At 44.0% G+C, this 25328-nt stretch overlaps 1 protein-coding gene across 1 annotated transcript; it reads right to left on the minus strand.

Moving 5' to 3' along the window:
* Positions 1 to 1014: 1014 nt before the first annotated feature.
* On the minus strand, positions 1015 to 23654 carry GFUS (GDP-L-fucose synthase). Its single transcript, XM_070941946.1, has 11 exons — positions 23596 to 23654; positions 22086 to 22242; positions 21197 to 21311; positions 16058 to 16186; positions 15125 to 15198; positions 13146 to 13279; positions 10233 to 10297; positions 8793 to 8859; positions 5718 to 5797; positions 3985 to 4084; positions 1015 to 1200 (listed from the first exon to the last, which is right to left on the minus strand). The coding sequence occupies exons 2-11, from the start codon at positions 22229 to 22231 to the stop codon at positions 1145 to 1147; spliced, it is 966 nt and encodes a 321-aa protein (XP_070798047.1). The 5' UTR covers positions 22232 to 22242; positions 23596 to 23654; the 3' UTR covers positions 1015 to 1144.
* Between the last annotated feature and the right edge of the window lie 1674 nt (positions 23655 to 25328).

Genomic DNA, 25328 nt, shown 5'->3' on the forward strand with positions numbered 1-25328 from the left:
TCATACTTACGACTGTTGCTGTCCCCTTTTGCGATCTCCCGACAAGCAAAGCCAATAGGGAAGCCGGATTGACTTAACAATGGGATTACTATTTAGTAATCCTGTTGTTAAGTGAATTGTTGACTTAACGATTCACTTAACAACAGTGGCAAGAAAGGTTGTAAAATGGGGCAAAACTCAATCACTGCCTTGGTTAGCAATTTTTGGGATCAATGTTGGTCATAAATCGAGGTCTTACCCATAACACATGTAGTTCCTGACTTATGACCATAATTAAGAAAGGAAACCTGGTTGTTAAAACCATTACTGTCGTGGGTCAAGGCAACCACATGAGCAAAAGTAATTTTAGGGCCTTGTCCCAGCAGTCATTAAGCAAATACCGCAGTCATTAAGTGAACCCATTGATTTGAATGTGTGTTTTTGGCCAGAAACCAACAAAAAATGCTGGAAACTGTCGAAACAAATGTAGGCATTTCTCAACTTACGACCTCAATGGAGCCCAAAATTTCTGTTGTTAAGCGAGACATTTGTCAAGTGAGTTTTGCCCCATTATAGAACTTTCTTGCTACTGTGGTAAAGGGAATCATTGCCGTTGATAAGTAAGTAACATATTTCTTAAGTCAATATATCTTCCTCATTGATTTTGTTAGTCAAAAAGTCGCAAAAGGGGATCATGTGACACAGCAATGGTCATAAGTATGAATCAATTGCCAAGCATCAGAAATTGGATCACAGGAATGTTACAAAGGTCGTAAGTGTGAATAATGGTCGTAAGTCAGTGCCGTTACAACTTTGAATGGTCACTAAATGAATGGTTGTAAGTCGAGGACTTCCTGGAAAAGAGTTTCGCTGACAAACCAAGTTTGTGCAGAATTAAAATTTGCTCGCTAGATGGGCTTCCCCTCGCTGGCGGTCATCCAAGGGGCTCGCTTAAGCACACAACGTCCGTCTTTAAGTGGCTAAAATTCGTTAAAATTCTTTGTTAAAAAAGAAAAAAACCAGAAACAGATTCCATTTTGGTACTCTAAGCAGTTTTCTTTTAATTCTCTCTTTTTTTTCCTCCTTCACCAAAAAGCTACCTGAGATTGAGAGGAGGGTGCAGCCGCCCCTACTTTAAGGTGCCGCCATCGCGGGTGCCCTTCGGTCATTTCCGGGCGCTGTCGTAATTGGCGCAGAACCAGTCGCACATTTCCTTCACGGCTGCAGGAGAGAGGAGAAGATGGGAAAACGGAGGCAATGAAATCGGAAGGAGGGACGGGGACAGTATTTGCCCCTCCTTCAGCAGGAAAAGTTAGGGGGCGGTTTTCCGCAGGGGTGAAATTTTGGCTAATTTGGTAGGTTTTAAAAGTGGGCTTTGGGAGGAACTCAGCTAGAGAAAAATATGTTCTGATTTGCCAAAAGGAATAGGAATTAGATTAGGATAGGATAGGATAGGATAGGATAGGATAGGATAGGATAGGATAGAATAGAATAGAATATGGAGTGGAATGGAATGGAATGATATGGAGTGGAATGGAATGGAATGGAATGGAATGGAAAAGAATAAAATGAATGGCATGGAATGAAATGGAATAGAATAAAATAGAATAAATTAATAAAATATGGAGTAGAATAGAATACAATAGAATAGAACAGAACAGAATTGAATAAATAAAATATGTGGAATGGAATGGAATAGAATAAAATAGAATAGAATTAATAAAATATGGAATGGAGTAGAGTAGAATATAGAATAGAATAGAGTTAATAAAATATGTGGAATGGAATGGAATAGAATAAAATAGAGTAGAATTAATAAAATATGGAATGGAGTAGAGTAGAATATAGAATAGAATAGAATTAATAAAATATATGGAATGGAATGGAATAGAATGCAATGGAATGAAAAGGAAAAGAAAAAAGAATTAATAAAATGTGGAGTGGCATGGAATGAAATGAAATGGAATTGAATTGAATTGAATTAATAAAAAATGGAATGGAATAGAATAAAATAGGATAGGATAGGATAGGATAGGATAGGATAGGATAGGATAGGATAGAATAGAATAGAATATGGAGTGGAATGGAATGGAATGATATGGAGTGGAATGGAATGGAATGGAATGGAATGGAAAAGAATAAAATGAATGGCATGGAATGAAATGGAATAGAATAAAATAGAATAAATTAATAAAATATGGAGTAGAATAGAATACAATAGAATAGAACAGAACAGAATTGAATAAATAAAATATGTGGAATGGAATGGAATAGAATAAAATAGAATAGAATTAATAAAATATGGAATGGAGTAGAGTAGAATATAGAATAGAATAGAGTTAATAAAATATGTGGAATGGAATGGAATAGAATAAAATAGAGTAGAATTAATAAAATATGGAATGGAGTAGAGTAGAATATAGAATAGAATAGAATTAATAAAATATATGGAATGGAATGGAATAGAATGCAATGGAATGAAAAGGAAAAGAAAAAAGAATTAATAAAATGTGGAGTGGCATGGAATGAAATGAAATGGAATTGAATTGAATTGAATTAATAAAAAATGGAATGGAATAGAATAATAAAATACAGAATGGAGTGGAGAGTGGAGTAGAGTGGAGTGAAAGGAAAGGGAAGAGAATAGAGAATAGGATTAGAATAAGAATGGAATGGAAAGGAATAAAAATAAGAATAGAATAACAGAATTGGAAGGTACCTTGGAGGTATTCTAGTCCAACCCCCTGCTTAAGCAGGAAATCCTATACCCGTGATGGCGAACCTATGGCACGTGTGCCACAGGTGACACACGGAGCCGTATTAGTGGGCACGCCAGCTCAGCTCTGGGGCCCATGCGCACGCCAGCCAGCTGATTTTCGGGCCTTCTGGGCCCACCAGAAGTAGGGAAACAGGCTGTTTCCTGCCTCTGGAGGGCCTGGGGGGGATGGGGAAGGCCCATTTTTCTTTCTTACCTGGCTCCAGATCCTCTCTGTGTATCTGGGAAGGGCGAAAACAGCCTTTCCCACTCCCTTGGAGGCCCTACAGAGGCTGAAAGGGCCCATTTCCCGACTCCCGGTGGGACAGGAAGTGACGTTTTTTCCTGTCCCCAGCCTCCAGAGACTCCTAGAGAGGCTCCTACAGACTCCTAGAGAGGTTCTGGAGGCTGGGGACAGCAAAAAATGTCACTTCCTGTCCCACCGGGAGTTGGGAAATGGGCCCTTTCAGCCTTCGTAGGGCCTCCAAGGGAGTGGGAAAGGCTGTTTTCGCCGTTCCCAGATACACAGAGAGGATCTGGAACCAGGTAAGAAAGAAAAACGGGCATACCAGGCCATCCTGTGCCAGGAGCAGGAGGGGGGAGGGGGTTGCACACACATGCGCGTGGGCACGTGCACGCGCAACCCTCCCCCGCCCCCCTCTCCTGGCACGCAATGGCAAAAAGGTTAGCCATCACTGTCCTATACCATTTCAGACAAATTTCAAAAAACTTCCAGTGTTGGAGCATTCACAACTTCTGGAGGCAAGTTATGCACATTAAGTCAGCCACCATTCAGTTTTTTTCAATTATGGGGGTATGTTACAACATGTGGACTTCAACTCCCAGAATTCCCTAGCCAGCATGGCTGGCTGGGGAATTCTGGGAGTTGAAGCAGAGGTGAAATGTTTCCGGTCTGGTTCAGTCCGGTTTGCCCGAACCGGTAGTAAAAAATGTAAAAAAAAAAAAAAAAAAAGTTCCGACGATCAGCTGAGTGACACGCGATTGTTGGAACTTCTTTTTTTACTTTTTAGGCATTTTTTTACTACCCGTTCTTCAGAACCGGTAGTAAAAATGCTTTAAAAAAGTAAAAAAAAAAGGCTCCGACGATCACAGCTGTGCCGCGCGATCGTCAGAGCCTTGTTTTTAACCTTTCAAAAGCATTTTTTAACAACCTATTCGCCCGAATCTATCAAGTCTCCCAAGGCCATATAGGAAGACCCAAGAGGCCTCATTGGACGTGGTTCTCTTACCTTGATCGAACGGCGTGAACTGGAAGTCAGGCAGGTATCTCCTCAGCTTGGCATTACTGGCCGTTTTCTTGAACTGACCATCCGATTTGGATTCGTCAAACTCGAAGTAGGAGGTGAGGTTAAAGAAAAGTACCCCAACATCAATCTTTTTTTGGGGGGGGTTTAAAAAACAAACTTTATTAAATTTAAAAAGATAAAATTATATAAAACATTCACAACCTTAAAATTACAATCAGCAATGCTAATCACAACAAACAAACTAAATATATGTAATATATATAAGTACAAATATACACAGTGACTTATTTCTTCTTTTATCTTAATGACGGTGTATGATTATTACTTTTAATTTCTCGCTAAATTTTAACTTTACCTTCTTTTCCATTGGTTTATCCACTCATACCAACTATCCCATACCTTAAAATACTGTGAGTCTTCCTTGTCTTTTAATTTCAAAGTTAGTCTATCCATTTCTGCACATATATAAATTTTTTGAATTATTTGCTGCTCCGTTGGCAATTGATCTGTTTTCCAGACTTGTGCTTGTCTGCTAATCTTATGACAGATCACACAAGAGACAGTTCGTGTTTTGTAGGATTAAAAACAACTTCACCAAGACGTTTGGAAGGTTAGAGGTGGCCATCCCTGCAGGGCTGTGGTTCATAGAGAGAATGGGACAGGGGCTGGGCTACTGGAGGTTCTCAGCGGTTCGGGAGAACCTCTAGCTAAGATTCTGTGCAGCTTGGAGAACCCCCAAATCCCACTTCTGGTTGGCCCCGCCAAATCCTCCCCTCCCCAGAGTCCTCACACAGCCTGTTTTGGATGCAGGTAAGTGCAGGGCGCGCACGGAGGCTCGGAGGACGAAAAACAGGCCTACCGGAAGTTCAGGAAGGCCAGAACAGGCCCGTCTCCGGCCTCCAGAGGGCTTCTGGAGCCTGGGGAGGCTGTTTTCGCCCCACCGGAGGCTCAAGGAAAGCCTCCGGAGCCCGGGGAGGGCAAAAATGCCGCCGCCGTGGTGCAGGAGGCTGACTAGGCCACGCCCACCATGGCTACGCCCACCCAGCAACCAGGCAGAGAACCCCTCGCTAAAATTTTTGAAGCCCACCCCTGGAATGGGAGCTCTTGGGAACAAGGCCTACATGTGACAGATGTCTACAGAAACGACTGACAACTTGTGTTTCCAAATCCTGAGAAGAACTTTCAGATGTACGGACTTCAAATCTTGAGAACTTTCAGATGCAGGCCCCAAAGGTGCTTTTTTCCAAGAGGCAACTGGACTTTCTGGTTTTTACTTTGAAGACGTTTCGCTTCTCATCCAAGAAGCTTCTTCAGCTCTGAGTGTATGGCGGGGAATGGAAGGATTTATTCTAGCTGATGATGTTGGGCCAGGAGATGGCTGTCCTGGATCCAGCCCCAAAAGTCAAATTTTATGAATCAGAATCGAGCTGGAAGGGATCTTGGAGGTCTTCTAGTCCAGCCCCCCACCCTATAGCATTTCAGACAGCTTCTTGGATGAGAAGCAAAATGTCTTCAAAGAAAACCCAGAAAATCCTGTTGCCTCTTGAAAAAAAGCATATTTGGGACAACCATGACCTGGATGGCTGAGAATCTCCATAAACTTTCTATTGTTTAGCAATGGAAATTGTGTCGTAAGTCAAGGACTATCCATACTGTAGAAAGAACCTGAGAGTTTGGTCTGCTCCAATGCCTGGGGAATCACTGACAAAGGATACCAGAAGTTGTCCCTTGAAATCCATGGCTTTCACGATGCATTCAGCAGCTTCTCGTATGGATACCTCTTCTTCTTCTCCCACTGGGACAAAAGAAGCAGAAGAAGAAGAAGAAGGTGAGACCAAGTCCAGAGATGCCCCACCATTCCTTGGGTCCATCCTGTTATTAGGCTGCCCACCGCCCTCCCTTGCCCTCAACCTCCTTGAGATGGGAAGGGATGGGATGGGGCTGGTCTTTGTTATGGAATGTGGGCAGGATTGAGGGGTCCCTGGTGCTCTCTGAGCTTGGTAGTTTTCTTTTTTTTTTTTATTGAAAAGTTTTAAAAAGTTTTATAGACATTTCCCCTTCCCCTCCTTCCTCCCCCCCCCACTTCCCAGAGCAAAATACAGGGTATAATAAGCTAACATAAGCTAATTATCTATAGCCTCCTATCCCCCTCTTGAACTTTTAACTCCCCTTTTACTAAACTAAATTTAAGTACTTTATAAAATCTCTTTGATCATTCATAAGCTATTTGAAATTTTTTAGTCCGATATTTGCCTTGAATATAATCAATCCATCTTCTCCATTCTAACATATATTTCTCATTTGAATGGTCCTTTAGATATGCTGAAATTTTTGCCATTTCTGCTAAATTTACTACTTTTAATGTCCATTCTTCCTTCTTCCAGTACTGCGGAGCTTGGTGGTTTTCTTGCAGATTTTTTATTACCCAAGCAGCAGGGGTGAAATGCTCCGGGTTCGGACCGGATCGCCTGATCCAGTAGCAATGGGGGCAGGTGGTTCGGAGAACCTGTAGCAAAAATCCCTGCCCTCCCCCACCCCCCCCACATGCCCAGCTGAGCCGCACAATCATCAGAGGCTTTTTTTTTTTTTTTTACTTTTAAAAGCATATTTATTTATTTATTTTGGCCTCTTCGGCCAAAAAATGCTTTTAAAAGTAAAAAAAAAAAAGCCTCTGATGATCGTGCGGCTCAGCTGGGATCGTCAGAGGCATTTAAAAGAAAAAAAAGGGTTTTTTTTCTTTTAAAAGCCTTTGACGATCCCAGCTGAGCTGCGCGATCATCAGAGGCTTTTTTTTTTACTTTTAAAAGCATTTTTATTTATTTATTTATTTTGGCCTCTTCGGCCAAAAAATGCTTTTAAAAGTAAAAAAAAAAAAAGTCTGATGATCGCGCGCCTCAGCTGGGACCTTCAAAGGCTTTTAAAAGAAAAAAAAACACCTTTTTTTTCTTTTAAAAGCCTCTGACGATCCCAGCTGAGTTGCCTGATCATCAGAGGCTTTTTAAAAAAAGCCTCTGCCGATCAGGCAACTCAGCTGGGATCGTCAGAGCCTTTTGAAAGCATTTTTTTACAACCTCTTCGCCGAAGTAGGGCGGTATATAAATCTAATTTTAAAAAAAAAAACATGGCCCAATCACCATCCGTCCCAACTTGAGCCATCATTGCAACCACTCCTCCTCCAGATGCCTGGACACCATGACCTTGACCGAAAAGAAGAATGCTATTATGTCTAACTACATTCTCTCTACTAAATCCCCACTCCTATTTTCCCAAGCGCAAGAAGGCGGCAGAGTGGAAGCTTCCGGTGTTAATATGGCTCCCAAAGCTGACAGGGAGGAGGAGGAGGAGGAGGAGGAGGAGGAGGAGGAGGAGGAGGAGGAGGAGGAGGAGGAGGAGGAGGAGGAGGAGGAGGAGGAGGAGGAGGAGGAAGACTGTGGGGTCCCTGGTGCTCTCTGACATTGGTTGTTTTCTTACACACATTTCATTACCCAACTAGGGAACATAATCAATGTTGGAAGGATTGGGGTTTTTGAAGAAGTTGAGGAGGAGGAGGAAAAGACAACTGTGGGATCCCTGGTGCTCTCTGAGCTTGGTGGTTTTCTTGCAGACGTTTTGTGTTGGGGACAGCAGCAGGAAGAAGAGGAAGAGGAGGAGGAGAAGGAGAATATAAACAGAAGAGGAGGGGAAAGAGAAGGAGTATATAAACGAGAGCCACTCCTTACTAGCACTGATGATATTATCTAGTTGGGTAATTAAACGTCTGTAAGACAACAGACAAGCTCGGGGACCACCAAGGACCTCACAGTGATTGCCCTCCTCTTCCTCCTAGATTGTGTGGTTGGGAGGAAGAGAGTTAAGACAGCTCATTCTGTAGAAGCTCTCAGAGGATATCTTCGATCATGCAAACAGTCTGCTTTAGTCTGGCAAGATTCTGTCTAGAGATGAGGAACAATAAATTGCTTAGAAGTGTTGTGGCTCCGTTACCTGAGCCTGTGTCATCGGCAGGAGAGGACTCCGAGAGTGAAGGAGAGGAGTTGGCAAGGCCTCCCTCTCCAGGACCCTCCTCTCTGGCAATGCCTTCGGTGTCCGCCAAAGGGCAAGAGATAGGGCCGGGGCCAAGCACGTCCACGCAGCCACAGATGGACAGTGATGAGGGTAATGAGTCTTGGCTGGATCCATGCCAGCGTCGCAGAGATAAGCGCGCGCAACAGAAGAAAAGGTGTGCCCGAGATTAGGCTCAGTCACTGGACCACACCCCACAGGATATAAAAGAGAATGTGGTGGCCAGTCAAACCTTGTGACGAACAAAGCTGAAAGCTTCCACGCCATTCTGCATTGCCTGACTTTTGCTATAAGACTTTGCTGGATTATCTCTGGACTTGATTGACTCCGTAATTATTGAGCTGTTTCTTTTGATGTACCAGGAGTGGGGAGAAGTTATCTCTCCTCTTCGTAAATAATAAACTCTTGGCAGGCAGCCACTAGGTTGTTGCCAAGTTCCGTTATCATAAGGAAAAGGATTTTGCCGGCTGGTTTGGTCTTTAACTCTTGAACGTCTGTTGGTGTGTGTGCGTGTGGTTGGGGACAGAACAAGAAGTAACTCTGTGTGTCTTTCTTGGTTTGTGGAACCTGACAGTCTCCTTCATGATTCTCCTGGCCTTTAACCTTCTTCTGAAACTTCCAAAGTTGGGTGAGAAACATTAAGCAGATGCATCGTCACAAAAAATGTGATATTTTTTTAAAAAAAGGATTCCACATTCAAACTCCGGTGTTCGTGGATGGAGGGCACTTACCTGACAAGATGATGGGTTCTATTTCATTGTACTCTCTTAACACCCAAACAAACAGCCGAGCCAGGTCCTGAAAGGCATAAGAGAAGAAATTGGTAATAGAGGTAGACCTCGACATACGACAGATGTAACCGTTCCAAGTTACGACCAAGTGCTCCAAAAAGAGCACTTATCACCTAGATTCATATACAGTTGGGCCTCCTTTGTGCTCCTGTGATCAAAGTTTAGGCAATTATCAACACAACTGAATTTACTGCTGTTCGCAGCATCCTAGGGTCACAATATTGTGTTTTACAATAGCTTTGCGGAAAATTGGCACCTACTTCCAGTTTTCAACAAAAGCGCATCAATGGAGAAGCATTGGTTTGCTTAACGATAGCGGCGTTTGCTTAACTGCCAAAAAAAAAAGGTATTTAAATTGGGCTGGTCACATGACCAACCTGTTTTACTACCGTTACAAACATACATGTAGGAGGTGACCAAGCTAAGCCTGAGGGAGTGGTCAAATGTGTCATCAGTCATGAGTCCCTGCGTGTCCACAAGAGTCCATCCCACTTTGAATTCCTTCTATTTTTATCTCCCGCTAATTTCCCTTCGCTGTTAGTAGTTGAGATTCTTGTACAGCATGGGTCCCCAACCTGTGAGCCGTGGCCCACTACTGGGCCGTGGCCTATATGCAACGGGGCCGTGTGAGTGGTGGGCTGGCGCGCATGTGCAACCTTACTCGCAGAAGTAATGCCCCAAAGTCTTCCCTCTTGTGTGAGTAGAACAACATGTGTACCTGCACCGGCCCACCACTCGTGCAGGATGGTACCCCTCTGCCTCCGCCCCAGCAGGGCCACAAAGCTGCCTGCTCTGAATCGTCCAAAAGCAGAGTGGTGAGAGCAGACGCTGAGTGGGATGAAAGCACCCTGCTCAGCTTTGTTGATTCACCGAGTCTGCCTGCGGAGTGTCGGGCAGCCTCGGTGGGTCAGAAGGAGCACGAGACCGTGCCACCAAAGGTTTCTCTTCTCCGTGTCAAAAGCTTTTGCAAAAGGCTTCTTTGAGGAGGGATCTCACGCTGCTTCAGGCCTTCTGTGCTTTGCAAAAGCTTTTGGAGCGGAGAAGCCTGAAGGAGCTGAAACCGTGCGCCAAAGGCTTCTCTTCTCTCGTGTAAGTGGAGCTGTGCATGGCGCACCGGCCTACTTCCCGTCTCACCCACAAGCCGCAAAGGTTGGGGACCGCTTAAGCCTAAAATAAACCTTCATACGCATTTCAACTGCCTGAATCGCCCGATCTCCCTGGCGCTTGACAATACGACAGTAATGGGGAGCCTCCATTACAGTCGTTGGTTGAGCACAAGCTGTATCTAAAACTCTTGTGGAACCATTTGAAGTCACATTTCACACTTTGAACTTGAACTTCTCCCTCCTTTCCCCAAAATTCAGTGGTGATTAGGCTTACCAGAGAGTAAATGAACTGCCTCCGGGGCTTTCCTGTGCCCCAGACGGTAACGTTGGTGCCATTTTCTGGAGGAAAAGCACGAAGAAAGTTGGCCGTTAGATACAACATCTCCTGCCCTCCTCAATTAATTATTTAATTATTTAATTAATTAATTAATTAATTAATTTTTATACCGCCCTTCTCCCGAAGGACTCAGGGCGGTGAAGAGTCAGAATAACATACATATAATGTGAAATAAAAACAATTTAAAATAATTAAATCAATTTGGCTCATCAATTAAGATCTTCAGTGTAGAATTTAGATAATCTGAAAAATTTATGCCAGTCCGGCTTGGTGAAATAGAAAGGTCTTCAGGGCACGACGGAAAGTACGTCCTGCAAGAAATTTGCAAGAATTCTTCCTGCAAGAAATTTCCGCCTTCCCTTTGCAGCTTATTTCCATAAACCTCCTTCGATGCTGATTTAATTTTCTTAGTCCTCAATTTACAACAGTTCATTTTGTGATTGTTTGCAGTTTCAACGGCACTGAAAAATCACCATTTTTCATACTTATGCTATTATGACCTTTCTTCCCACAGGGATTAAGTAAATCACTACAGTGGTTAAATTTTTAACACGGTTGTTAAGTGAATCTAGCTTCCCCATTGACTTTGCTGGTTAGAACATCGCAAAAGGGGATCACATGACCCGGGGACACTGCAACCGTCATAAATACGAGTCACCAACCAAGCCTCTGAAGTTTGATCATGTGACCACGGAGATGATGCAAAGGTCATAAGTGCCGTTGTAACTTCAAGTTGCCACTAAGTGACAAGTGGCTGTAAGTTGAGAACTACCTGTAAATAAATAAAATAATAAAATAAATAACAACATAAGATAATAAAATAAATAAAATAAAATAATAAAATAAAATAATTAAAATAGAATTAAAATAAAATAAAAAATAAAATAAAAAATAAAATAAAACAAACAATAATAAAATAATAATAAAATAAATAAAATAAAATAAAATAAAGTAAAACAAAATAAAATAAAACAAGTCACAAGTCATTTTTCTTTAAGTGCTGCTGTAACTTCAAGTTTTCACTAAAGTGGCTGTAAATTGAGAACTACCTGTAAATAAATAATAACATAAATAATAACATAAGATAATAAAATAATAAATAAAATAAAATAATAAAAATAGAATTAAAATAATAAAATTAAATAAAAAAATAAAAAATAATAAAATAAAATAAAACAAAACAATAATAAAATAATAATAAAATAAATAAAATAAAATAAAACAAAATAAAGTAAAGTAAAGTAAAATAAAGTAAAACAAAATAAAATAAAACGAGTCACAAGTCATTTTTCTTTAAGTGCTGCTGTAACTTCAGACGGTCACTAAACGAATGGCTGTAAGCCCAGAACTACTTACCTGTATTTCCGAGAGTCACTGTTTTTCTCCCACGCGCCCCCCCCCTCCCCGGGGTGGAAGTGTGCAAGCGGCTGGGCTGTTCTAGGGATGGCAGAGAGGGGTCGCTCTCCCCCTGCCCCAATTCCAAAGCCTGGACAGCCCAGCCTGGCATCCGAAGGCAGCACGAGGTGTTTCTGGCAGCCAGCAGCGTCTGTCAGCTTCATCCCCGGATGAGAGCAGAGGGAGGCTAAATGCTTAGCAGATGCGCCGGCAATCTTGGCTTGTCGGAGCCGGGATTGTAGCTCAGACAGAGTGTCTGCCAGGACCCCGACCTGCAGCAGCCACATCTCCGAGAGGCTCTGATTTATTTATGATCCTTGATTGCCCGGCGGGAGGGGGGAAGGAAGGCAGACGGAGCCAGGAATCCTGGATAGTGGTTCTCTTCGGATCTCTTTCTTTCTCTTAAACCGCAGAGGTGGTGGAGAATGCACCGGGAGCCCCTCTGTTAAATGCACCCCTCCCTTGCCACGTCTTCCAGTTAGCCAAATCATGGCGCTCTTTATTTATTTATTTATTTATTTATTTATTTTTCTTTATGGTTGGACTAGAAGACCTCCAAGTCCCCTTCCAACTGTGTTATTTTTTTTTTATTTGCATCTCAACTTTTTTATTTTACAAATAACTCAAGGCGGGAAGCATATCCAACACACTTTCCTTTTGCTATTTTGCCCAAAACAACAACCCTGTTAGGAGGGTGGGTTGGGTTGAGAGAGAGAGAGGGAGGGACTGGCCTAAAGTCACCCAGTCAGTTTTCATGACTAAGGAGTGAGTAGAACTCAGAATTTCCTGCTGATTGGCTGAAAGTTACCCGTCTGGGTTTTCACACCTAAGGTGGAACTAGATCTCACAGTCACCTGGTGATTGGCCTAAAGTTACCCAGCTGGTTTTCATGCCTAAGATGGAACTACAACTCACAGTCACCTGGTGATTGGTCCAAAGGTATCCAGCAGATTTTCATGCTAAGATGGAACTATAACTCACAATCACCTGGTGATTAGCCCGAACTCACCCAGCTGGTTTTTCATGCCGAAGGCGGGACTAGAACTCACTGTCTCCTGGTGACTGGCCCAAAGTCACTGAGCAGCTTTGGTGCCTAAGGTAGAACTAGAACTCCTCAATTCTCCTTCATTGGCCCAAAGTCACCCAGCTGACTTTCAATCCTAAACCGGGACTAGAATTCCCAGTCTTCTGGTGACTGGCCCAAAGTCACCCAGCTGACTTTCATACCTAAGGTAGGACTAGAACTCAGAGTCTCCTGTGATTGGCCCAAAGTCCCCTAGCCAGCTTTCATAGTTAAAGTGGGACTAGAACTCACAGTCTCCTGGTTTTTACCTCGGTGCTTTAACCACTAGACTAGACCAAACTGGCTGTCACAAATTGTTTTGCGTTAGAGGGTAGGACAAGAGACAAGACAACCCCCCCCCGTCCCCATCCCCGTCCCGCTCTCTCACTCACTCTTCGCCAGGTAGACTTTGTGGACGAGGCCTGGCAGGACATGCCCGTTCTCGATGCTGAAGTTGTCGTGGGGCCCAAAGATATTCGTGGGGATGGTTGCCGTGAAGTGGCAGCCGTGCTGTTCGAAGTACGCCCTGGGGGAGGAAAAGGGATTAAGAAGGGGAGGGTTTCAAAATAATTAGGGCGCTTAATGGCAAAGAAATACCGGGAGTCCTCAATTTATAACAACGCATTTAGTGACCATTCAAAGTTACGTCACTGATACCAGAGATATTTTTATTAGGGATTTTACCAGAAATGTACAACAAAGAACTGAGATATTTCATTGTGAATGTTTTAACAGCGGCTAGAATTGTTTTTGCTAAAAATTGGAAAGGCGAGAAGATACCTACTGATGATGAAGTTATTAAGAAAATTATGGACTGTGCTGAAATGTGTAAATTAACATTTGAAATTAGAGAACAGGAAGATAAACAATATTATTTGATTTAGGATTTGTTCTATCAATGGCTAGATAATAAAGCATGGAGATGAAGTATAAAATATGATATATGTAATGATAAAATATATGAAGTGGTTTTTTTTTTATGGGAGTTTTTTTTTTTTTTTTTTAATTTGATTTATATGCCGCCCTTCTCCGAAGACTCAGGGCGGCTTACAATGTGCTCAGCAATAGCCTTCATCCTTTTGTATATTTATACAAAGTCAGCTTATTGCCCCCACAAACTGGGTCCTCATTTCACCTACCTTAGAAAGGATGGAAGGCTGAGTCAACCTTGAGCCTTGGCGAGTTAAGCCCTTGTTAAATAATGGTTAAATGAGTGTAATAATATAAAGGGATATATAAAACTGTTAAATAAGAGAAATTAAATAATTGGTAATTTTGGATAGGGGATTGTGCACAAAAGAATTTTAACCGATCGACACACTGTTTGTGATTGTATTTGAATGATGGTGTATGTTTTATTTTTGTTTTAAATAAAATTCAAAAAAAAAGTTATATCACTGAAAAAAAGTGACGTAGGACCGTTTTTCACACTTACGACCGTTGCCGCATCCTCACTGTCATGTGATCAAAATCTAAACACTTGGCAACTGGCATGTACTTATGACGGTTGCAGCATCCCAGGGTCACAATGATTCTCTTTTGCGACCTTCCGATAAGCCAAGTCAACAGGGAAGCCAGATTCACTTAACAACCGGGTGACTCACTTATCCACTGCAGTGATTCACTTAACAACTGAGGCAGGAAAGGCTGTAAAAACGGGGCACTTAACAAATGTCTCGCTTAAGAACAGAAACCTGGAATTAGGGTCATAAGTCATGTCAGTCATTAAGCAGGTCATCTATTCTATTCTATTCTTCATTCTTATTCCCATTCCATTCCATTTTCTTCCTTAACTCGATCTGCTTCCTGACCGGTCCTAGAACTCCTAGCCAGTGATGGCTAACCTTTTTGCTGTTGTGTGCCAAAAGCGGGAGGAGTGCAGGGGGGTCGCGCCCACGCGTGCCCACCACCTATAATTCAGTGCGCCCCACCTCACACAAATGCGCCTGCGACACCCCTGTGCTCCCCCCACTTTTGGCACGAGATGGCACGGTGGGCCCAGTAGGCCCGTTTTTTTGCCCTCCCCAGGCTCCAGACGCTTTCTTGGAGCCTGGGGAGGGCAAAAACAGCCTTCCCCATCCCCCCAGAGGCCAGAAACGGCCCATTTGCCGACTTCCGGTAGGACTGGAAGGCCCGTTTTTTGCCCTTCCCCGACCCAAGAGCCTTTCTAGGAGCCTGGGGAGGGCGAAAACAGCCTTCCCCACCCCCCTGGAGGCCCTCTGGAGGCCGGAAATAGTCTGTTTCCCGACTTCCAGTGGGCCCGGAAGGCCCGAAAATCAGCTGGCTGGCGCTGAGCTAGGGAACACTCGCGTGCCTGATATGGCTCCACGTGCCACATCACAGTCCTAGGGAATGACCAGGTGAGACTTACCTGTTCTGCACATCAATCATCCTTTTGGCATACGCGTACCCGAAGTTGGAGCTGTGCGGAGGGCCGTTGTGAATCTGGAAGGGAAATTTTGCATGTTAGGAAGCCCAAGCGACCAATGACGTTCTGAGAATGGAGATTTCTGGCTCTCCTCTGAAGGCCACCCCTGGGCAGGGCAGAGAGAGACCTCCAGGTACCAGCAGGAAGACCAAAGATGGTGGAGGAGAACGAAACCTGGACCAACTCCAAATTTAAGGTAAGAAAGAACATTGGAGAAATACATTAGACTTAGAATAACTTAGAACAGACTTAGAAACCCTTCCATACTAGGAGCTGCTGATCCAGTTCTACAGAGGAATTATTGAGTTTTGCCATCTGCACCTCCAAAACTGTCTGGTTTGGCTCTGCAACCCAACAAGACAGACACGGACTTCAGAGGATAATTAGAACTGCAGAAAAAACCATGGCTACCAACCTGCCTTCCATGGAGGACCTGTATACTGCACGAGTCAAAAAGAGGGCTGTGAGAATATTTACAGACCCCTCGCATCCTGGACATCAACTCTTTCAACTCCTAACCTCAGAACGATGCTACAGAGCCTTGCACATCAGAACAACTAGACACAAAGATAGTTTTTTCCCGAACGCCATCACTCTGCTAAACAAATAATTCCCTCAACATTGTCAAACTATTCACTAAGACTGCCCTACTATTAATCTTCTCATCGTTCCCATCACCCATCTCCTCCCACTTATGACCATATGACTGTAACCTTGCTGTTTCATTTAACGACTGGGGCAAGAATGGAGGTAAAATGGGGCAAGACTCACAGAAGAACTGTCTTGCTTATCAATAGAAATGTTGGGCTCCATTGTGGTCGTAAGCCGAGGACTACCTGTAAGTGGAGAAAGGGGGATTTGGCTCACAGCCCTTACCATGGTCTCGTCAATAGGGTAGGTGGTCTTGTCTGGAAATATGCAGGTGGACAGGCAGGAAACGACTTTCTGGACGCCAGATTCAAATGCTGCTTGCAAGACATTGTCGTTGATGTGGATATTCTTCCTCTGGGGACACACAAAGGGAGAGACTCACAATCAGATGTTGCAAAATGTTATCAAGGCTGAAATTGGACTTTCTGATTTTTCTTTGAAGACGTTTCCCTTCTCACCCAAGAAGCTTCTTCAGCTCTGACTGGATGTTGGGGAATGGAAGGATTTATACTCCTTGCAGGCAGCTAATCATCTGCATCCTTTTAGAGCGTTGTTGAGGTCACTTAGAAGTTTATCTGTGACCTCAAGGTCACCTGAGTGGTGCAAATGGGTGTGGAGCCTTCATGGAACTGCTGAAAGGACTGTGTTGTAGACTGGAGATAGGTGGTGTCATGTCCCTCCCCCTCTGTGTTGAGAAAAGGCTGTTCAATTTGGACATAGATGGCCTCTTGGAGCCCTTTCAAGTCCTCTCTGTCCAAAATGTGGACTTTGCTGTCTTCAAGAGAGTGGCCTCTGTCTTTGAAATACAGATGGACTGCTGAATACGATGGGAGCTCCATGTCTGCCCCAATTTGGGTAAATCTATTATTTCAAGAAAATTCAAGCTTCTGATAAACTGCGGAGTCTGTCAATCCCACCCAGTTCTGCAAAGTTTGTTTCTTGGGTTTTTTTCTGCTATGTTGTGCCATTTGTTTGTAAAGTGGTTGTTTTGTTTCCCCAATGTACAGATGGCTCACTTCATTGCACTGCATATATCACATTGCTCAGTTTGTGTCTGGGTGTTTTATTCCTTGAAGTGAACAAGCTTCTGCCTTAGTGTATACAACCATGACCAGGATGACTTCCACCAAATGACCACTCCTAATCTATGGGATCCGACACATATCCTGGAGGGCCGAGTAGATGTAATGGGAGAGATGCGATCCTTCAAATAACCTGACCCCAAGCCATCTAATTTATTTCATATTGGGAGGGGCAGGAATGGGGGCATCCAAAGGGAAGGTGGTCCCTTAGGATACTGATTGAAAAAGGCTGGAAGAAGGAAATTCCCAGCTTTCTCCAAAGGAAGCAATACAGATAGTCGACTTACTTAAAGCGGCTTAAAATTTTTAACTGGTTAATTTTATGGGTAAGGGGTTTTAAATTGGGGAAGCCAAATTGATTTAATTATGTTTCAAATTATTTTAATTTTCATATTGTATGTATTTTAATCTTGGCTGTTCACTGCCCTGAGTCCTTCGGGAGAAGGGCGATATAAAAATTTAATTAATAATAATAATAATAATAATAATAATAATAAATAATAAACCACCTTACTGGGAACAGCTTACATCCTCCGACGATACCTTAACAGTTCCTAGGTCCTTGGTTAGGACTCGAGCTGCTGAGCTATTAACCAGCCTCAAAGGCTGTGAATCTCACTAAAGATTAACCAATAAATAAATAATAATAATAATAATAATAATAATAAATAATTACGATGACTCGCTTTTCTGTTGTTAAGTGAGACATTTGTTGAGTGAAATTTGCCCTATTTAAACGACCTTTCTTCCCAGAGTCGTTAAGTGAATCACTGCAGTTGTTAAATTAGTAACACAGTCATTAAGTGAATCCATGTTCCCCAGGGACTTTGCTTATCAGAAGGTTGCAAAAAGAGATCGCGTGACCCTGGGACACTGCAGCAGTCATGAACACAAGTCAATTTCCAAGCGTCTGAATTTTGATCACGCAACTACGGGGAGGACACGATGGTCGTAAGTGTGAAAAGTGCCGTAAGTCACATTTTTTTCAGGGCCGTTGAAACTTTGGTCACTAAACAAACCATTGTAAGTCGAGGACCGCCTGTCCTGTGGTCCTTGGGGAGTTTCGAAGAGTCTGCTTTTCATTCTTCTCCTCATTCGCCATTTTCCGCCACGCAAAAAATTCAGTCCTTGGAAAAGGATAACCAACCCAAAAGAATTGCTCTTTATGCACGTCGTAAATTATGCAGCTCGCTGGAAAGAACAGCTCAATGTTATCTCCGTCACACAGCTCCGCCGCCGATTTTTCCATGCTGCTTTCCTTGCCAGCGCAATTTGTTTAGCCTTCCATAAATTTTAAAAGTATATGAGAACGATCAGGAGAAGGCGTTCGAAGAAACAAACTTTGCAGAACTGGGTGGGATTGACGGACTCCGCAGCTTCTCGGAATCTTGAATTTTCTTGAAACAATAGATTTACCCAAATTGGGGCAGACGTGGAGCTCCCATCGTCCCCAGCCAGCAGGATCTGCTTCCCAACGACGGTGGGCTTTGTTGCATTGGGAAGAAGCTAATTCTCGATTTACAACAATTCGCTAATGACCGTTTGAAGTTACGACGACACTGAGAGAGAGATTTATTTTCACACGGTTGAAACATCCTTATGATCAAAATTCAGACGCTTGGCCAACGGACTCTTATTTATGACGGTCGCAGGGGGCCTGGGGTCATGTCATTCTCTTTCGCGACCTTCTGGCAAGCAATGTCAGCCAGATTCACTTAACAACTGTGTGACCAGCTTAACCACTGCAGCGAGTCACTTAACAAACTGTGGCCAAACGGTCGTAAAATGGGGCAAAACTCACTGAACAACTGTGAAACGTGGGGCTCAATTGTGGTTGTAAATTGAGGACTACCTGTAGTTCGTTTCCGGAGGTGGGGGAAAGGGCAGACTGAATGCCTCTGAAAACATGGACACGATGACAGAGACTAGAATCATGACTGGGTGGGTTTTCGCGGGGGCTTCTCTGGAGAAAGAGGAAGACGAAGAGTCTATGGAGATTCTCAGTCATCCATGGTCACGGTAGTCCCAAAGGTGCTTTTTCAAGAGGTAACTGTGTAAAAAAACTGCGTTTTTTTATTTCCCAGATGAGCTTCATTATTTTTGGACTAATAGACTTACTGTAGTTTGCCAAGTTCCTTATCAGTATTTTACTACGCATGTCCGCATTCTTTCACTTGCTTCACACACTCTTTCCTTTGTTCTGTTGCCAGCAAGGTCCGGCTGAGATAGCCAGCAAAAGCTATTTCAAAAATGTAGCAATTACTTTTCTTAGTTAGTGAGGTGTTTTATTTTCTTTATAACGAATAAATGAGTTTTATTAGAGAACTTTTCTTCGTGTTTTTTTTTTTAGAATATTGCAACAAGGAGGAGCCTTGTTAATTATCCTCTAATTAACCAGGGTGATTTGTCCCAGAGCCAAAAATGGGATTAATCAACGCCCTGACAAACTGGACTTTCTTGATTTTTCTTTGAAGACACGGATAAATCTCCAAATGGCCTCAACGACCCTCTAAAAAGGATGCAAAGGACCAGCTGTCTGCAAGGAATATAAATCCTTCCATTCCCCACCATCCAGTCAGAGCTGAAGAAGCTTCTTGGGTGAGAAGCGAAACGTCTTCAAAAGAAAAAAGAAAGTCCAGTTGCCTCTTGAAAAAAAAAAGCACCTTTGGGAGAAGATTAAGAGATTGTCCACTTGTGCTCCGGGCAGTTGTTCCTCTAGAGGAAAAGTGCAGAGTTTAAAGGATTCTGCAGGCACCTTGTGATCAGCTGGGAATCGAGAAAAGCATCACATTCGCAACTCAACAAACATTTTTAAAGAGAGGATGCTAGTTAACAGGGGGTGAAAAAAGTAAAAAAATATGGTGGCCTTGACTATAAGACTGAAGGTCTACCTTTTTAAAAAAGTCCTCATAGTCAATACTGTTGAAGATACTCTTGATGGTACTTAATTGGTCTAAATTACACTTAAAGTCAGAAACCTATTTTCGGGGAGGGGACAGGAGAGAGAATAGACAAGAAGCCCTGCGAACTTCCCCCAGAAATCTCAAAGAGGATTTATAAAAATGAGAGATTTTCATCCACACGGAGAGGGGTAGATCTAGAATTCCTAGAAGAATATAAATTCAACTGAAGGACAAGCAAAGAACAAGCAGATCTGCTAGATCTGTCATCTAGCAGATACAACCTTTTGGTTGAATGAATTCATCAGCCTTCCATTCCAGTTCCACCATTTTAGAAGATATTTTTTTGCAGAATCATTTTATAATTTATTTTTAAATGTAGTCAGAAGGAAGGAAGAAAAGAAGGAAGGAAGGAAGGAAGACAAAAAGAAAGAAAAAGAAAAGGAAAGAAGGGAAGAAGGGAGGGAAGGAAGGAAGGAAGGAAGCAGGGGTGAAATCCAGCAGGTTCTGACAGGTTCTGGAGAACCGGTAGCGGAAATTTTGAGCAGTTCAGAGAACCGGTAGCAGAAATTTTGAGTAGTTCGGAGAACCGGCACATACCATCTCTGGCTGACCCCAGAGTGGGGAGGGAATGGAGATTTTGCAGTATCCTTCCCCTGCCACACCCACCAAGTCATGCCCACCAAGCCACAGAACCGGTAGTAAAAAAAGTTGGATTTCATCACTGGAAGGAAGGAATATAAAAAGAAACAAAAGAGAAGGAACACAAAAAGAAAGAAAAAAAGGAAAGAAGGGAGGGAGGGAAGGGAGGAATATAAAAAGAAAGAAAGAAAGAAAGAAAAGAAATAGAAGGAAGGAAGATAGAAAGAAAGAAAAAGGAAGGAAGGAAGGAAGGAAGGAAGGAAGGAAGGAAGGAAGGAAGGAAGATAAAATCAGCTCTCCGTGGCTTTCCTTTGCTTTGAGTTTAGACCAAAGGTTGGGTGAGCCCTTAAATCAGATATCTTCAAATTCGGCAGCTTTAAGACTTGTGGACTTCAAGTGCCAGTAATTCTCCAGCCAGCTACGCTGGCTGGAGAATTCTGGGAGTTGAAGTCCACAAGTCTTAAAGCTGCCGAATTTGAAGACATCTGCCTTAAATCAACGATGGAGACACGGTGTGGGTACCGGTGGCCGGTCCAGCATCCCTGCCCACTTACCTTGCAAAAACACACCGCAGTTTGTTTTGGCCCAAACTTGAAACAACCAAGCATTCAGGGTTTCCCTTCAGTCAAAACCCAGCCAGTCAGAAATGGCCGGGCCAAACTTCCAGAAATCGGTAGATTATTTGGGGTTCGAAACAAAGAGCTTCCCTATTTAAGGAAGATCGTTCACACCATCCTCACCCAGAATTCCAAGTTGTGATTGAGGTTCCTGAAGAGTCCCCCGACTATGGCTGCCAGGTGGATGACGTGGGTGGGCTTGTGTTTCTCAAAGAGGGCTGTGGTCTCCGCGGCATTCCTGGAGGAGAGAAGAGAGGAGAGGTGGAACGCAGAGGACACCTTTCCCTGGACGTGCCACATGGGTTCCAGGCAGGACGGGGATACAGGTGAAGTCTGGGTGGACTTCAACTCCCAGAATTCCCCAGCCATCATGTTTTTAGATGGGTGGACTTCAACTCCCAGAATTCCCCAGCCATCATGTTTTTAGATGGGTGGACTTCAACTCCCAGAATTCCCCAGCCATCATGTTTTTAGATGGGTGGACTTCAATTCCCAGAATTCCCCAGCCATGTTTTAAAATGGGTGGACTTCAACTCCCAGAATTCCCCAGCCATCATGTTTTTAGATGGGTGGACTTCAACTCCCAGAATTCCCCAGCCATCATGTTTTAAGATGGGTGGACTTCAACTCCCAGAATTCCCCAGCCAGCATGTTTTAAGATGGGTGGACTTCAACTCCCAGAATTCCCCCGCCAGCATGTTTTAAGATGGGTGGACTTCAACTCCCAGAATTCCCCAGCCATGTTTTAAGATGGGTGGATTCAACTCCCAGAATTCCCCAGCCACCATGTTTTAAGATGGGTGGATTCAACTTCAACCTTGCTGGCTGGGGAATTCTGGGAATTGAAGTCCACCCATCTTAAAGTGACCAAGGCTGAAAAACACTGTCCCAGTTTCTAGAACCCAGCTTAGACCTCCCTCAAATGTCTTCTCCAGATGTTTCCAGATCCTCCAACTGCTACAAACCCAAGTCAGAACTTCCATAAATCCGGCAGAAAACCTCACGCACTCACGTCAAGTCGGCTTCTTTGGAGGACACAAATATCCATTTCTCGTCCGGCTGCTGTTCCCCGTCGGCAACCACCTTCTGAATGGCCTTTCCCACCAGGCCAGAGCCGCCCGTCACCAGGATCCGTTTTTGCTTTTCTGGCTCAGCCATCAATACAAGTTCTGCAGAGAGGAGGTAAGATAGATGATGGATGGATGGATGATAGAGATAAATGGATTGATAGAAGATAGATAGATAGAGAGATAGAATTCTTTATTGGCCAAGTGTGATTGGGCACACAAGGAATTTGTCTTGGTGCATACGCTCTCAGTGTACATAAAAGAAAAGATACGTTCATCAAGAATCATAAGGTACAACACTTAATGATAGTCATAGGGAACAAATAAGCAATCAAATCATACTAGGAAACAATTAGATAGATAGATAGATAGATAGATAGATAGATAGATAGATAGATATAAATTTTAATCAATTTAAGTTTTAAATTGATGGCCAAAATTATTTAATGTCTTTTAAACTGCTTTTAAATTTTATATGTTGTGTTTTACCGTGGCTGTTCACCGCCCTGAGTCCTGTTGGAGAAGGGCAGTATACAAATAAAATAAAATTAATTAATTAATTAATTAATAAAGGGTTCAGTTTTGGGGGCCTTCTGCCCTTTTTTTTTTTAAATTTGATTTATATGCCGCCCTTCTCCGGAGACTCAGGGCGGCTTACAAATGAGTTAAGCAATAGCCTTCATCCTTTTGTATATTTATACAAAGTCAGTTTATTGCCCCCACAAACTGGGTCCTCAATTAATCCGCCCTTAATCGATGTTACTTCCATCAGGGGCTCTGGAGGATTAAATCAAGCCAAGATCAATCATCATTAAAGCATTGCAGAAAAGGCAGGTTGGTCTTCAGCAGATGCTGGCTAAGAAAAAAACAGAATGGAGGTTTCTTTCTAAACCATCTCTGCTTCTGATGGGGGTGGGGGTTCCCAGCCCCTCCTAGCACTCTGGACATGTTCAACTATCCTTCTGACCAGGAGATCAAATTGGGGGCATGGAGGTGGGAGGGGCGAAGGGGCAATTTTTCCCCCATGCTCAAGAAACCATGGTTTATAGAACTCACCCAAAGCACTGAGTCACCAGCCAGCCTAACCCCGGATTGTTGAGTTTTGGGGGAATCTAACCCATAATTTTGCTCTTGGCGATAGGAAGGAACCCCCTTCCCACTGCCCCCAAACCCCCTCCCCTCGCTTATTAGATTGCATTTTAGTCCCTTCTGACCAAGGGAAGAGCAGGAAGCTCTCCCTGTCTCCCATTTGCTCCTGCACGACGACCCTGTAAGGTAGACCACCCCCTCCCACAAACACATATGCCCAAAGACATGAAAAAAAGTCGGGTTTTGGGGGTGGGAGAGGGGGCTGGAACAGTTCTCCCCACTTTTTTTCCAACGGCCCGACCTCAGCCTCCCCCTCCCCACCGCCTTCCAGACGACCCCCGCCCTAACCCGTAAATCTGACTTAACCCAGGACCGCTGGAGCTCTTCGCTTTCCCCGCAGCGACTGTCTCCCGATCGTTTCCTGGTCTACGTGGACTTCAACTCCCGGCATGCCTCGGCCCGCGCGGCCTTCGACTGAGGCTTCTGGGAGTTGAAGTCCAACAGCCCCGGGGAAATTGCCCAGCTGGCTCGCTCCGCCTCGCATCCTTTTGCCTTTCAGCCAGTTGCATGTGCCTTTCGGGTTGCGGACCCGCAGGAGGACTTTGGGGGGGGTGGAGGGTGGTCCCGAGGGATTTGCAAAGGCGACCCTGGTTGGGGATGGGTGGATTGCGTGGGGGGGGGCTAGGGGGGTGTTTGCAGATCCCAGGGCAGAATTGGGGGGTGAGGGGGTGGGGGAAAGAGAGAGACCCTTGCAGCCCGCGCATGGGGTCTCTGGATCTGCCGCTGCAAGGAAGGGAAGGGCATCCCGGGCAGGGGTCGTCGTTGCCCGTTTTTATTTATTTTATTTTATTTTATTTTATTTTATTTTATTTTATTTTATTTTATTTTATTTTATTTTATTTTATTTTATTTTATTTTATTTTATTATTTTTATTTTTTGATTTATATGCCGCCCTTCTCCGGAGACTCAGGACGGCTTACAATGCATTAAGAAATAGCCTTCATACTTTTGTATATACCTGCTTAGTAGGTGTTCTTTTTTTATACAAAGTTAACTTATTGCCCCCACAATCCGGGTCCTCATTTTACCTACCTCGGAAGGATGGAAGGCTGAGTCAACCTTGAGCCTGGTGAGATTCGAACTTGCAGTAATTGCAGGCAGCTGGTGTTACTTAATAGCACTTTAGTCTGCTGCGCCACCAAGGCCATTAGGGTGGCATCTTCGATGTGGGGAGATGGTCTGCAAAGCACCCTAAATGGCCTCTCCAAGCTTCCCACCTGGCTACAGGTACTCCTTGAATTACGACAGTTCATTTAGTGACCTTTCCAGGGAGTGATGTGGTAGCCTAGAGATGGAGCTCTCGCCTCACAATCAGAGGGGCTGTGAGTTCGATCCTAGGTAGATAATTTAGACCCACCTTTCGGACCCCAGGGACCACTAAAGTCATAATTTTAAATCCCGCGGACCACTAATATGATCTGCCTAATGAATGGCTGGGTGGATGTGGCAAGGTGGTCATGTGACTGGGCGGGCGTGGCCAACTCGATGTCACTCACATCGAGGGGTGCCTTGCCAGCCTCTACTCGCCACTCCTTGCCTGCCCGCCCGGGCTCCTTAGGGCCCCAACAGGAAGCAGTTGTTGGAGCTAAGCAGCCACCATGAGAAAGAGTTGGCAAAAGAGCTCAGTTCAGATTGGAGCTGGCCGAGAAGGAGGCTCAGCAGAAGCACCTCACTGAGGACTAGGAGCATAGGCTTTCCAAGCAGAGGGAGGACCTGCGGGAGTGCAAGGCCAGGTACCAACGCCTGGAGGCTCAACAAGCTGAGATGGTCAGCCAGTTTCAGGCCATGATGCTGTCCCACTGGAACGAGGCTCTCCGGCTCTTTGCCACTAGTGGGGCTTCCCTCCAGCCTTCGCCCAAAGCCCCCTCCCCCAAAGGGGTAGACTCTCTGCAGCAATACAAACATTCATTGCACATATCCAGCCCAGGGGCCATAGTTTGAGGACCCCTGATTTAGTGCAATATAAAAAATGCAAATAATTTTTCTGCAGACCACCAAAATTTTCTCGCGGACCATCAGTGGTCCACAGACCATCAGT

Source organism: Pituophis catenifer, unplaced genomic scaffold (assembly GCF_029215685.1).
Source record: "Pituophis catenifer annectens isolate HBS135680 unplaced genomic scaffold, rPitCat1.0.hap2 SCAF_3, whole genome shotgun sequence".
Lineage (NCBI taxonomy): Eukaryota > Metazoa > Chordata > Lepidosauria > Squamata > Colubridae > Pituophis > Pituophis catenifer.

Coding starts and splice junctions, on each gene's coding strand:
- GFUS (XM_070941946.1), bottom strand. CDS start 22,231: ATGGCTGAGCCAGAAAAGCAAAAACGGATCCTGGTGACGGGCGGCTCT. Junction 16,187..21,196: donor ATCACAACTTGGAATTCTGG/GTGAGGATGGTG, acceptor GTGTGTCCCCAG/AGGAAGAATATCCACATCAA. Junction 10,298..13,145: donor CAAAGTCTACCTGGCGAAGA/GTGAGTGAGAGA, acceptor CTTTTCCTCCAG/AAAATGGCACCAACGTTACC.